The sequence below is a fragment of the Triplophysa rosa genome, linkage group LG20, assembly GCF_024868665.1.
Source record: "Triplophysa rosa linkage group LG20, Trosa_1v2, whole genome shotgun sequence".
NCBI classification, from domain to species: Eukaryota; Metazoa; Chordata; class Actinopteri; order Cypriniformes; family Nemacheilidae; genus Triplophysa; species Triplophysa rosa.
Genome location: NC_079909.1, coordinates 4,156,983 through 4,169,449, shown reverse-complemented (window position 1 = coordinate 4,169,449; position 12,467 = coordinate 4,156,983). Strand labels below are relative to the sequence as shown.

At 38.8% G+C, this 12,467-nt stretch overlaps 1 protein-coding gene across 4 annotated transcripts in view; it reads left to right on the top strand.

Annotated features, from left to right (window-relative positions):
- The window catches only part of LOC130571602 (band 4.1-like protein 1), a 103,410-nt gene that overhangs the window by 54,628 nt on the left and 36,315 nt on the right, over positions 1–12,467 (top strand). For all 4 annotated transcript variants that reach the window (XM_057362720.1, XM_057362719.1, XM_057362718.1 and 1 more), the window contains exons 2-3: positions 1,951–2,051; positions 3,827–3,988. In XM_057362720.1, the coding sequence (XP_057218703.1) occupies positions 1,971–2,051; positions 3,827–3,988 (243 nt within the window). In that variant the 5' untranslated portion in view covers positions 1,951–1,970. The remainder of the gene's footprint in view (positions 1–1,950; positions 2,052–3,826; positions 3,989–12,467) is intronic.

Sequence of the window (12,467 nt, the reverse complement as noted above, 5' to 3'; positions counted from 1 at the left end):
GGTAATTCATCTGAAGCTATTAAAGTGTGTCAGACAGGAGGTCCAGTAACAATCTGAGAAAGACAGGGCTGTAAATTGGCAGCGTTGTGTGTTTGTTTGGCTGGACATGCTTTCGCGCTTGACTGATCAAAAATCTGTCAAGTCATGCTATGTAGGGTCTCGGAGCATATGAAATGTGTTTGCGGCACAGCGAGGTATGCTAGCAGAATCTTCATCTTGAGTAAATATTTAACCGATCTGAACTCTACACTCTAAAAAATCTGTAAAAATAGGGCACAATATACTGTATTTATATGAAGGAATTTTCCTTATTCATTTTTTACAGTTGTTTTACCTGTATTTTACATTTTTCACTGCATTAAATTACATTTTAGCATTAATGGAAATGTCCGTAACATTATTTTAATTTAATTTTCTGCCAGTACTTTATCTGTTTTTTTTTCTTTACAGTGTAGTTGTGATGCACACCTGCACCACGAGCATATAGCATGAAGCTCCCACCTGGCCATCATTTAATATGGTGAGGTGGCATTATTAAGGAAATGTTAAATTTCCCATGATCACAAATAGTCTTCATCTCCTGCCGAGTATAAATATGAAGCGTCGTTTATTATCTGTAAGTGTTTTCACAAAGGAATTCTAAGATTTCAGTAATGAAATGCTCTTCACAGAGCTGATGTATATTGCTGTCTAGGAGCCAGACGATTTCATTTCACTTATTTCTGCTCTCCAGTGATTCCTCTCCTCTCTTCTTCAAGTAGCCACAGTTTTCACTTTGGGCATGAAGTCTGATCCACTTTGCAGTATATTCTGGGCAGTACCCCCTCACACGGTTACATGGGGTACGTTCTTGCATTTCGTCTGTGCTATTATTTTAATTGTCAGCATGTTTGCTAGCCAAACATTTTTGGCCATACATAAGTGGACTGGAGGAGGCTTCCTGAAAATTTGTCACGTCACATCGCGCTACGTCCAGTGTGGACAAAGTTTAGAATTATATTAGGTCCTGTTGTATTTTGTTGCGCCGCATCGGCGTCCGGTGTTGACAGGGTGTTATGCTTGTAAAATTTTACTTGCCACCATGTGTCTCACAACAAAGAAAATTTGAGATTTTTTGCCAATTACATCGCAAATCTAGTTCATTGTAGCAACCCAAACGCTTCTTTTTTATGAACAGAATATGCATGATGGTGAGAGTTTTACATCTTTGAATCTCCAAACTGGAATAAAATACCTTCAGTGCTTTTCGGAACAAATTGTTGTTCGTCATATTTTGATGCCTTGTCTATTCTATAAAAACTCTGGGTGCAAAGCTGGTTTATGTTGAGGCGGGTTTCCCATGGATCGCTGGTTTGGGGCACATTGAGTTGAAATGATTTGTTTTGAGAGGGCACTTAGAGGGATGTGATTGGATTAGGCAACAACATTCAATGAAACTGACTGACGTCCCCTCTAGAAGACAGGCTGAATTAAAGATATCCGTGGAGGCCTCCAGGCATATCTGACCTTTATTTAGTATAGTATAACTGGAGGCGATTTCTCCATGTCAGCCACTTCATTGCTTAAAGAGTATGTTTGTAATGTGGTCTATGACGGAAGTCTTCTAAAAACAATGCATGACATTTATTAATCCATTATGGAAAATGATTGGAGGAAAGCTAATATAGGACCAGAATAGCACTATGAGGCTTTACTCTTGTCTGATTGATCTCTTAATATCTTTCTTTCTGCATGTGCAATAACAAATCAAGCTGGTATTGATTGAACAATTGACTCAATTGCTTGATTCAAACCAGAGATTTTACTCTCTTCAGCTGCAGGGCTCTTTTCAAATAAATGGAAGCGCCTTAAAATGGATCTCCTGCTAAAAGCACTCTGCTGTACTTGAGTTTTTGTTTTGTTTGGCTTTGAAACTGTATAATTTACCATTTTCTTTTCTCTTTTTTCTAGTAAATTGAAGAGCGGTTATTATGAGGACAGAGACGGGCCCTGAGGCGGGGGCCACAGTCAACATGCAACAGTCAGCTTCAGATGGCAAAATGGCCAAACAGGTATTTTTGTTTTACATGGAAACTTTACATTTATTTGCATTTGATTGTCAAGATCTGTTCATTTATTTAAAAGTAAATGCTATTTTCTAGGACGTAACTTAATTACCACTCTTCTTTGATGAGCATAATTTTAATTACTGAGCTTAAAAAATCCGTGCCTCATGACTGTGAATCATATTCAGTAAGGCACAGACATTGGGTCCTATTTTAACGATTCAAGCGCATGGTCTAAAGCGCAAGGCACAAGTGCACTTAGGGCGTGTCCGAATCCATTTTTGCTAGTTTAAAGGGATATTTCACAGGTAAATCAAAACTTCCCCATGTTTTACTCACCCTCAAGGCATCCTGACTGAATATGACTTTCTTCTTGAAGAATAATGCAGTCGAAGTTATAATACCCCGTATCATTTTACTTCCAAGCGGTAAATTGGGAGTGAATGGGCGTAGACTTTTTGAAGTTCCAAAATGTGCATCCATCGATCAAAGAACTGCTCGACGGCTCTGTAGTCTTAACAAAGGTCTTCTGATGCGTTTGTTTAAGAGAAATATCCATATTGACAGCGCTATTAACGATGATGTCTAGCTTCTTTTATCCCTCTGCTGCACGTGAACCCGAGGCTTGTTTTTCTGGCAAATGACAGTGACGAAAGCTGCCGCGTAGAGGGATAGTGGCATCCCATTGGAACAAAATGAAAAATGCAGCGTTCGTCACCGGAACTCATGACACGCCTGCGTCATTTGCCGGAAAGACAAGCCTACATGCCAACATGCAGTAAACCAATCAGAGTGTCATCTCCAATTCCTTTTAAGAGCCAGTTGCTCTGTTGACTGTAGACCAGGTTTGAGTTGGTCAATAGCGCAGTCTATTTCAGTTCCCTCAAAATAGCAACGCGCCAACAATGTGCCTGAACACACCTATTTTTCAGACCAAAAACATATTGCAGTCTATATGGCGCAACGCAAGTGTTTTTGCTAGTTTCAGCCCGATGTAGTTCTCATTTTCCTGTCCTGCGCCACATTGTTTAAATAGCAAATGCGTTTGCGCCCATTTGTGCGCCCATGGGCATGCTGGTCTAAAAAATAGGTGTGTTCATGCGCATTGTTGGCACGTTGCAATTTTGAAGAACTGAAAATAGACTGCAATATGTTTTCGGTTATTTAATGTGCGCGTTAGTAAATGCGCCTATAGGTGGGTGCACAGCGCACGTACACTGTGCTTATTACACACAAAGGGACATAAAGATTGTGTCCATAAAGATAAAAAAATTTGGCTTGTCCTGTAGATGGTCTGTTCGCACGCTTTTACCTCGCGCATGAGCAGATGCTCCCAGTCTTTGTTCTTGCAAATTCCGCCGTGTAAATAGCGAATCCGCCACGGCGCGAACGCAACTGGCTTTTAAAAGGTAATGGGAGATGAGACTTTGATTGGTTTACTGCACGTTTTGCCCAAAACAAACCCATGACTCATTAAGAGAATAGGGGCAACCCGTTTAGACCATGCGTCTGGCACACTGACCGTTTTTCCCATCCTTAAACTAGCAAAAGTGGATTCGGACATGCACTAAGTGCACTTGCGACCTGTGCTTTAGACTGTGTGCTTAGATCATTAAAATAGTGCCCTTAGACTTTTGTGATTGATTATTCCAGCTAGTTTACTTCTTATGAGTAATTTAGTGAAGACTTAACCAAAGTCATTACCGAGGTGTTTATTTTTAAAGTTCTATTTTCTGTAAATGATGAATGATGTAATGAGACATCATCCAATCTGATTGCAGGAAAATAAGGCTCATGATGATCACAAAGACACAGAAGACACATCAGAAAGGACGACGCCGGGCAAGAGCCCCAGATCTCCTCAGAAAGGCTCCAAACGCTCCAAGACGGTCCCCTTCAAAGTCACTCTTATGGACAGCTCAGATTATGAAGATAACATTGAGGTAAGATCACAATTGAGTACATAATCTTGTTATCTGTCTTTTTGTTTATACTTCTCAAGTTATATGGTAGCATGAGTTATACAGTCAACGTAATATAAGTATAGTCAACATTTGAGGTGCAGATTTTTAGGTTTGCAATACTCATCTCTGAAAACTAACATGGATTTACTGGTTTTCTTGCAGTCTGTGAAAATTTTACACAGTAAAAGACAATAAGAGTGCTTTCATTGATCTTAAAGGTCCAGTTTGTGATTTTTGGAGGATCTATTGACAGAAAATCAATATAATATTACTATTTGTTCAGAGGTGTATAAAGACCTTACATAAGGAAGCGTTATGTTTTTATTACATTAGAATGAGCTATTACTATTAAACAAGATATATTTATTTTTACAAAAACACAAACTAAACACCCTCGACGGGGGGAAAAACGATATAAGAATCAGTATTAAACAAAAAGACTTCCCACATGGGGGCAAAAGGAAAAACAAGAACAGCAAAACCCTAACTAAAAAAACACGACACAACGTCTTAAAATAAAACAAGGCAGGATAAAACTAAAGCAAAAACACAAAACTCACAGTTCTCAAACAAGGCAGGACACAGTAACACGGGCGACAGCATGAACACATACACAATACATACAAACGTAACGTAGTAATACACGAGCACAGGACAAAGAAACAAGAGGGTATATATAGGGAAACACAAACGAGGGATAACGACATGGGGCAGGTGTGGTTAATTAAACACTCAGGGAAGGATAACAAGGAAACGAGAGGAGGGGAACAGAGACGAGACACTGGAGAGAATGTATATTATTGTCAAAAAGACAATAATATGTTTCTCTCCACACATAACCAAAGACTTTGTCATGGCTCTGCTACAGGACCAAGAAAAATATGACTAAGGAAGCAGAGCCATGACACAAAACAAAGGGAAAACTGGAGGCGGCCAATACAAACCAGCACAGATTCGGCTACATAAGGAGTTTAAAATATCATCTTGTTGTGTTGTTTAGTGCCACAATCGACAGAATTCAGTCTCCAATTTAATATTTTAACACATACCTGCTGCCATTGCCAAACAAAAACACGGACGACAGCTGTAGTTAAACACAATAAAACTAGCGGACTGAACCGAAACGATCATCAAAATTGCTCGCGTTTCACTTCATAACACTTAAGATTAAAAAACTACTGTCTTTTGTTGGTGTGGATTATGATTTGGGTATGTGTCTAAAAATATCTCACTTATGCCCAAATCAGAAACTGGGGAACAATGTTATTTTTCACTTGAGTTAGCTTTAGCTTTTGAACTCATAGGGTATGCTCGCTAACTTTGTTAGTTATACAACTAGCAACTATCGGCCAGAAACTAAACATAAAGGAAACTGTTTGTCATCTCTTTTTCTTTAGTTGTCACAAGTACATTAATATAAAGGGAGAGGGAACGGTGAGAATGCTCATGTTATGTATCAGGTTTGTGTTCAAGCAAATGCTTTTGCTAACGTTTGCCACTAGTACTTTAGATTTATACGCTCTCAGGTTATCTTTACTATACACGCTTGGTTTCTCTGTCTGGTAGGTGTAATAGTAACTGGAGGTAAATCCTTTCAGTTCATCCCTGGATCCATTGAGTGAGCGTGTACAGGTCGGCCAGGTTCATGGTGTTAAAGTTAACTTTTTCAAAAACAATCGCGGTCCTAGACAGTGAGTGACCTTAAATGTTCAAACTTAATCCGATTTTTTCTAGTCATTGTCACGAAGCAAGCAAACAAAACGTGCTACCTAGCATTAGAAATGCGGTCAGTGGGATCTTTCTGCCTCCAGCTAAGCTCCGCCCACAAAAACGCATCACAATGTTTACTAACAGTAAAGGCGCCTATGGTAACAGACTGATAAAACAATGGGCACATCACAGCAAAGACTGTTCAAGTGTTCAGCTGAACTATCTCTACCTCTGTCAGGATTTCTGACAAGAACCCACGTAATTGCAATGTGGTTTTAGCTCTTCAAAGTCTGTGTGTGCTCACCATCCACTGAATGCTTGGGAGATAAATGTAAAGGAAGTACATCGGCTAATTTGCAAGGCTGAATATAGAGCTTTTATCCCATCCCAATGCCTACTCTTTTGCACTCTTTTAGATACCACAGCATGAGTGCTTTGAGCCCGTCGCCGCCGACGGGGAAAATATTCCTCTCTATTGCCACTGAGTGAAAAAGCACGATAAATGTAATGATAATACAACAAACCTAATCTCAGATGGCTTCAGCCTGGTCAGCTCTCCCAGATACCAAACAGAGATTCTTGCAAGGTCACGCGGGCTTGTTTTCCTCCTGTCCAGAAACTGGTGGAAGAGATTTGAAAATCTATTTTTACTGCATATTGCCAGCTTTGCTCAGTCAAGGGGAAAATAGAACAGCGTGATGGGTTATTGTGAAAGACTGTGTATGTGTATGTGTGTGGGAGTGTTTGTGTGGGTCCTTTAACCCATTAATTGCTCATTTACTTCACTGCCCTTAAACCAGCAATGAAAATATGGTTGTTAAACAGACATGAAGTGAAAATCCTTTATTTTTACATTTTTCATGTGTGATAATGGATTATTACTGACCGTATCATATTGTACACTCTAAAAAATGCTGGGTTGTTTTTTTAACCCAACCGCTGGGTTGAGCCTGTTGGGTCATTTTGTTGGGTTATTTTCTCAGTGTTGGGTAGTTTTTTGTGTAACCCAATCGTTGGGTTACCAGTTGGGTCCAATTGAGTGACAGTTCAGAGAGTAAACCTCTCCCCCTCCTCGACACCTCAGACAAACTCTACCTTCGCGGGCATTTTGAATCACCTCAGGAACAAGCGAAGACAGCTGTTATTCGGAGAAAAAAGGTATGTTTGAGAGTTTTTAATCTATAAAACTATCACCGTACATGAGAAAATGCATAAGTATGCAAAATTCGGCGGTTCACAGTAGGTTTGAAAAGTACCATTTAGCTTAGTTAGCTTTGGTTAGTTAACGTTAGTCTGAATGCCCACGTTGTTATAACTTACAGCTTTTGAATAATTAAAACGTCCGTTATGGTCTACATTTCCTCTGAAATTTGTGACTTGTGTGAGTCATTTAGTTCGGTAAGTGCATCTATATTAGTTTGAGGTCAATACACGAGCGTCGTGTCAAAAAGCAAACATCCAGCTAATCATATTTTTTTAATAAATACTACTAGTTTTCGGTCACGGAACGTAGTTTTAACAGTCTTTTAGACGAGAATCTGTTTAGACCTTAAATATGCGATTTATATATAAACATAGTCCCTCTTTGAGAATTTGTTAAAACGCTGTCGGAGATGTGAGCTTCAGGCTGTCAGCGGTCGTTCAGCACTCGTGGCTCCGCTGAGAGCAGCTTTATCTCGGCCAGTGCTTCGGGAATATGCCGTGCCTCGTATAGTGGTTAACCGTGCGATATAATTCATTTTGGGTATATGAAACGAAACGAGCAATCATTGGTCTTATTATTCTACGTGTTCCTGAGTTAGTCGAATGAGTTTAAGTGTTGTGTTAACGTTTATAATATTTGATTTTTTAAGTCTATATTTAACTTTCTGTAACGTTACTAGAGACCTAGAGCTCACAGCCTCTGGCACTTTTCTTTTTTCCCCACTCACAGGGGGCAGAATAACAGCTAATAATAATGGATCATTCTGTTCAGGAGAAAGAGGAATGGAACTTCGATGTCCTGATACCAAGCTTAAAGGTAAACTTTATTTTGGTAAAATGCAAATGTGTTTCTTTGTTCATTATAACCCATTGTGCTCTGGGTAGGCCAGTTTTCTTACATTCTTCTCTTCTTGTCTCTTTTCTTCTCTCTTACTCACTTTATAGATGAACAAATTGATAAAGAAACCCTCCTGCTGGACACCCACTTCCCGAAGTGCACACCACACTGTTGTCTACTAACTCCCAGGAAAAGATAGATCCTCTTCAGTAAGACTGCTCCGTGGATATGTCAGGTCAAGCAGTACTGGAACCAAAACAACTAACGCTCTTTAAACTGTTTTGTGAGTTCATATGAAGAGGAAAGTTCTCGGACTACTACATTCCTTGCAAATGTCAACCAATACCATGAGAAAATAATGTTTTTACCAAAGGTTTTTACTGTACTAGCTGCACCGATATCAACATTTGGTGGTTCAAATACCCATGTGAGGTCTCTCTTCAAGTTAAGGTATTGTTTGTACATTTTAATCCACAGAAATCCTACAAAGTTTGTTGCCTCCCGAAAACGGTGTCCTTTTTTCATATCCTAACGCGTGTTTATTTCCCATTTTTTAAATCGAAAACTTGTGCATAGACTGATATTTTATCATATAAGTGCAGTTCTACCAACAAGGGTTTAGTAAAATATAAACAAATGGTTCAGTATATAGGTAACAAATACATTCTCTGAGTGTTTTATGGTTACCAAAATAACCCAAATTGGGTTATTTTAACCCAGCCATTTTTTAGAGTGTATGGATCACACACGGGCTTCAGTTTTATTTCTATTTAGATTAAACGTGCTTCATTGACTTTGTTCTCGTGGCTTATCTAATTACTGTAGCAAACGAACCGTATGATTCATGCGGCACGTCTTGCATTATATCGCTGACATCCGTCCCATCCGTTTTAAAGGGCTTGACCGTGTTTTGCTCTTACACTCTAAAAAATGGCTGGGTTAAAATAACCCAATTTGGGTTATTTTGGTAACCCAACGCTGGGTCAAATATGGACAAACCCAGCGTTGGGTTAATTTAACCCAGCCGGTTGGGGTAAATCTATGACCCAACATGCTGAGTTGTTTTATTTAACTCAACTATTGCTTAAAAATTATATTGCTGGTCTAAAACAAACACGAAATATTTGAAAATAATAATAATAAAATCAGAGAGAATTACTAGAGTCAACAGTAAGAATCAAAAGTTGAAGTTTTATTAAGGATCGAAATGCAAGACAAAAGGAATTCATAAAAAGCATGCAATATTTTAATGCTCAATGAAGAATAAAACCGAATAACATCAAAACAATAAACAACATCAATAAATAAATTACATAAGTTTAGATTTTAACATAAACATTTTTATTTATACATTGCGTTATGGATGTGAGATAAAAACACTCAGAGAATGTATTTGTTACCAATATACTGAACCATTTGTTTATATTTTACTAAACCCTTGTTGGTAGAACTGCACTTATATGATAAAATATCAGTCTATGCACAAGTTTTCGATTTAAAAAATGGGAAATAAACACACGTTAGGATGTGAAAAAAGGACACCATTTTCGGGAGGCGACAAACTTTGTAGGATCTCTGTGAATTAAAATGTACAAACAATACCTTAACTTGAAGAGAGACCTCACATGGGTATTTGAACCACCAAATGTTGATATCGGTGCAGCTAGTACAGTAAAAACCTTTGGTAAAAACATTATTTTCTCATGGTATTGGTTGACATTTGCAAGGAATGTAGTAGTCCGAGAACTTTCCTCTTCATATGAACTCACAAAACAGTTTAAAGAGCGTTAGTTGTTTTGGTTCCAGTACTGCTTGAGCTGACATATCCACGGAGCAGTCTTACTGAAGAGGATCTATCTTTTCCTGGGAGTTAGTAGACAACAGTGTGGTTTGCACTTCGGGAAGTGGATGTCCAGCAGGAGGGTTTCTTTATCAATTTGTTCATCTATAAAGTGAGTAAGAGAGAAGAAAAGAGACAAGAAGAGAAGAATGTAAGAAAACTGGCCTACCCAGAGCACAATGGGTTATAATGAACAAAGAAACACATTTGCATTTTACCAAAATAAAGTTTACCTTTAAGCTTGGTATCAGGACATCGAAGTTCCATTCCTCTTTCTCCTGAACAGAATGATCCATTATTATTAGCTGTTATTCTGCCCCCTGTGAGTGGGGAAAAAAGAAAAGTGCCAGAGGCTGTGAGCTCTAGGTCTCTAGTAACGTTACAGAAAGTTAAATATAGACTTAAAAAATCAAATATTATAAACGTTAACACAACACTTAAACTCATTCGACTAACTCAGGAACACGTAGAATAATAAGACCAATGATTGCTCGTTTCGTTTCATATACCCAAAATGAATTATATCGCACGGTTAACCACTATACGAGGCACGGCATATTCCCGAAGCACTGGCCGAGATAAAGCTGCTCTCAGCGGAGCCACGAGTGCTGAACGACCGCTGACAGCCTGAAGCTCACATCTCCGACAGCGTTTTAACAAATTCTCAAAGAGGGACTATGTTTATATATAAATCGCATATTTAAGGTCTAAACAGATTCTCGTCTAAAAGACTGTTAAAACTACGTTCCGTGACCGAAAACTAGTAGTATTTATTAAAAAAATATGATTAGCTGGATGTTTGCTTTTTGACACGACGCTCGTGTATTGACCTCAAACTAATATAGATGCACTTACCGAACTAAATGACTCACACAAGTCACAAATTTCAGAGGAAATGTAGACCATAACGGACGTTTTAATTATTCAAAAGCTGTAAGTTATAACAACGTGGGCATTCAGACTAACGTTAACTAACCAAAGCTAACTAAGCTAAATGGTACTTTTCAAACCTACTGTGAACCGCCGAATTTTGCATACTTATGCATTTTCTCATGTACGGTGATAGTTTTATAGATTAAAAACTCTCAAACATACCTTTTTTCTCCGAATAACAGCTGTCTTCGCTTGTTCCTGAGGTGATTCAAAATGCCCGCGAAGGTAGAGCTTGTCTGAGGCGTCGAGGATTGGGAGGGGTTCACTCTCTGAACTGTCACTCAATTGGACCCAACTGGTAACCCAACGATTGGGTTACACAAAAAACTACACAACACTGAGAAAATAACCCAACAAAATGACCCAACAGGCTCAACCCAGCGGTTGGGTTAAAAAAACAACCCAGCATTTTTTAGAGTGTAATAACAGGGATAGATGTAAACCACGGCCCCATCAGCTCGGTGAGTAATAACAGCTTTTTGAAGGGAGAGGTGGTGCTTTGTGTCAGCTTTTTCATGAGATGTGAGAAATAATGCAGTGGTTAATTAGCTCTTTCTTGACATGGGATGTGAATGGGAGGAATATATATTTTCACAGTTTTTTTTCTTTTGCCTGTGATGTTGTAATTAACAGCAGGAGTAAACACAGTAGTAATAGTCAATAGTTCTGATGCGTGCACGAATGGGTTAACCATAAGAGATGAGTTCGGAAACAATGTGTTATGCTCTTTGATTTCCTACTGAGTCCTAAATATTGTATGGCACTTTGAAGTTTCAGATGTAGAAGCTGCTAACCTTTAAGCAATGTGCTTGTATTTGGTGAATACGCAGAAGGGTCAACCTTGTCCGTAGCGGTACACGAATCATCTGCATTTGAGCTAACCACTCGTCTCTTAATGAGGCAAAAAGAGGAGAACTTCTTCAAACAATGCCACCAAATAACAAAGATCCAAGAGGGAGCAGCCTCCATCTGTTGCTGTGGCAACAGCTGCCTTGCCGTTGCCAGGGAAACGAGTTGCCTGGAAGCGGCGGTAACATCAGCAGCAGCTGTGGCTGTAGGGGCACACGATGTGCGAGTTGAAGTGACAGTCCGTACTCCATGGTCGCACTCTCCCCCGGGGAGCGTCACGAGTGGGTCTGCATCTAAAAACGGCTCCGATTAAAGATGATGTCACTGTAAAGATGCTCTGTGAGCTCCTGGTCATTATATAAAGAAGGCTATATTTATTTCCATGTGACGTAAGGACCCTTTTTTATTTTCTGTGCTTTTTTCAATTTAAGTGTTTTTCTTAGAAAACCTGTTAATGGGTAAGGTTCCCCAATGGTTACGGAAAATTTTAAATATTAGGGAGGTTTATAATTTAATTTTCAAGTCTGGAAATGTACTTAGTAATGGAATCTCTCAAGAAATGTCTGTAGTGAATGTACATTTCTCTGGTTGTGTTATGCACTCTTAAAAATAAAGGTGCTTAAAAGGTGCTTCACAGCGATGCCATAGAAGAACCATTTTTGGCTCCACAAAGAACCATTCAGTCAAAGGTTCTTTAAAGAACCATCTGTTTCTTACTTTTTATAATCCGAGGAACAGTGGTGTAAAGTATTGGAGTAAATGTACTTAGTTACTTTACTTAAGTATCTTTTTGGCTACTTTGTAGTTGTACTGAGTATTAAAGATATTAGCAACTTTTACTCTCTACTTAACTACATTTTTGAACAAGTATATGTACTCTTTACTCCAATACATTTGTAATGACTAATGCAATTACACATTACATTTTGCATGCCACCTATCTTATAATTAATATTGCCATTCACAGGGCATTGAAGGTACTACAATCTTGTGGATTTTGCCATAACTTACAAAAACTTGTCAACATGGCTTCTTTATATGAATATGAGTGCAGTATCAGGTAGATGTCAATCGCTGGCGGTTTA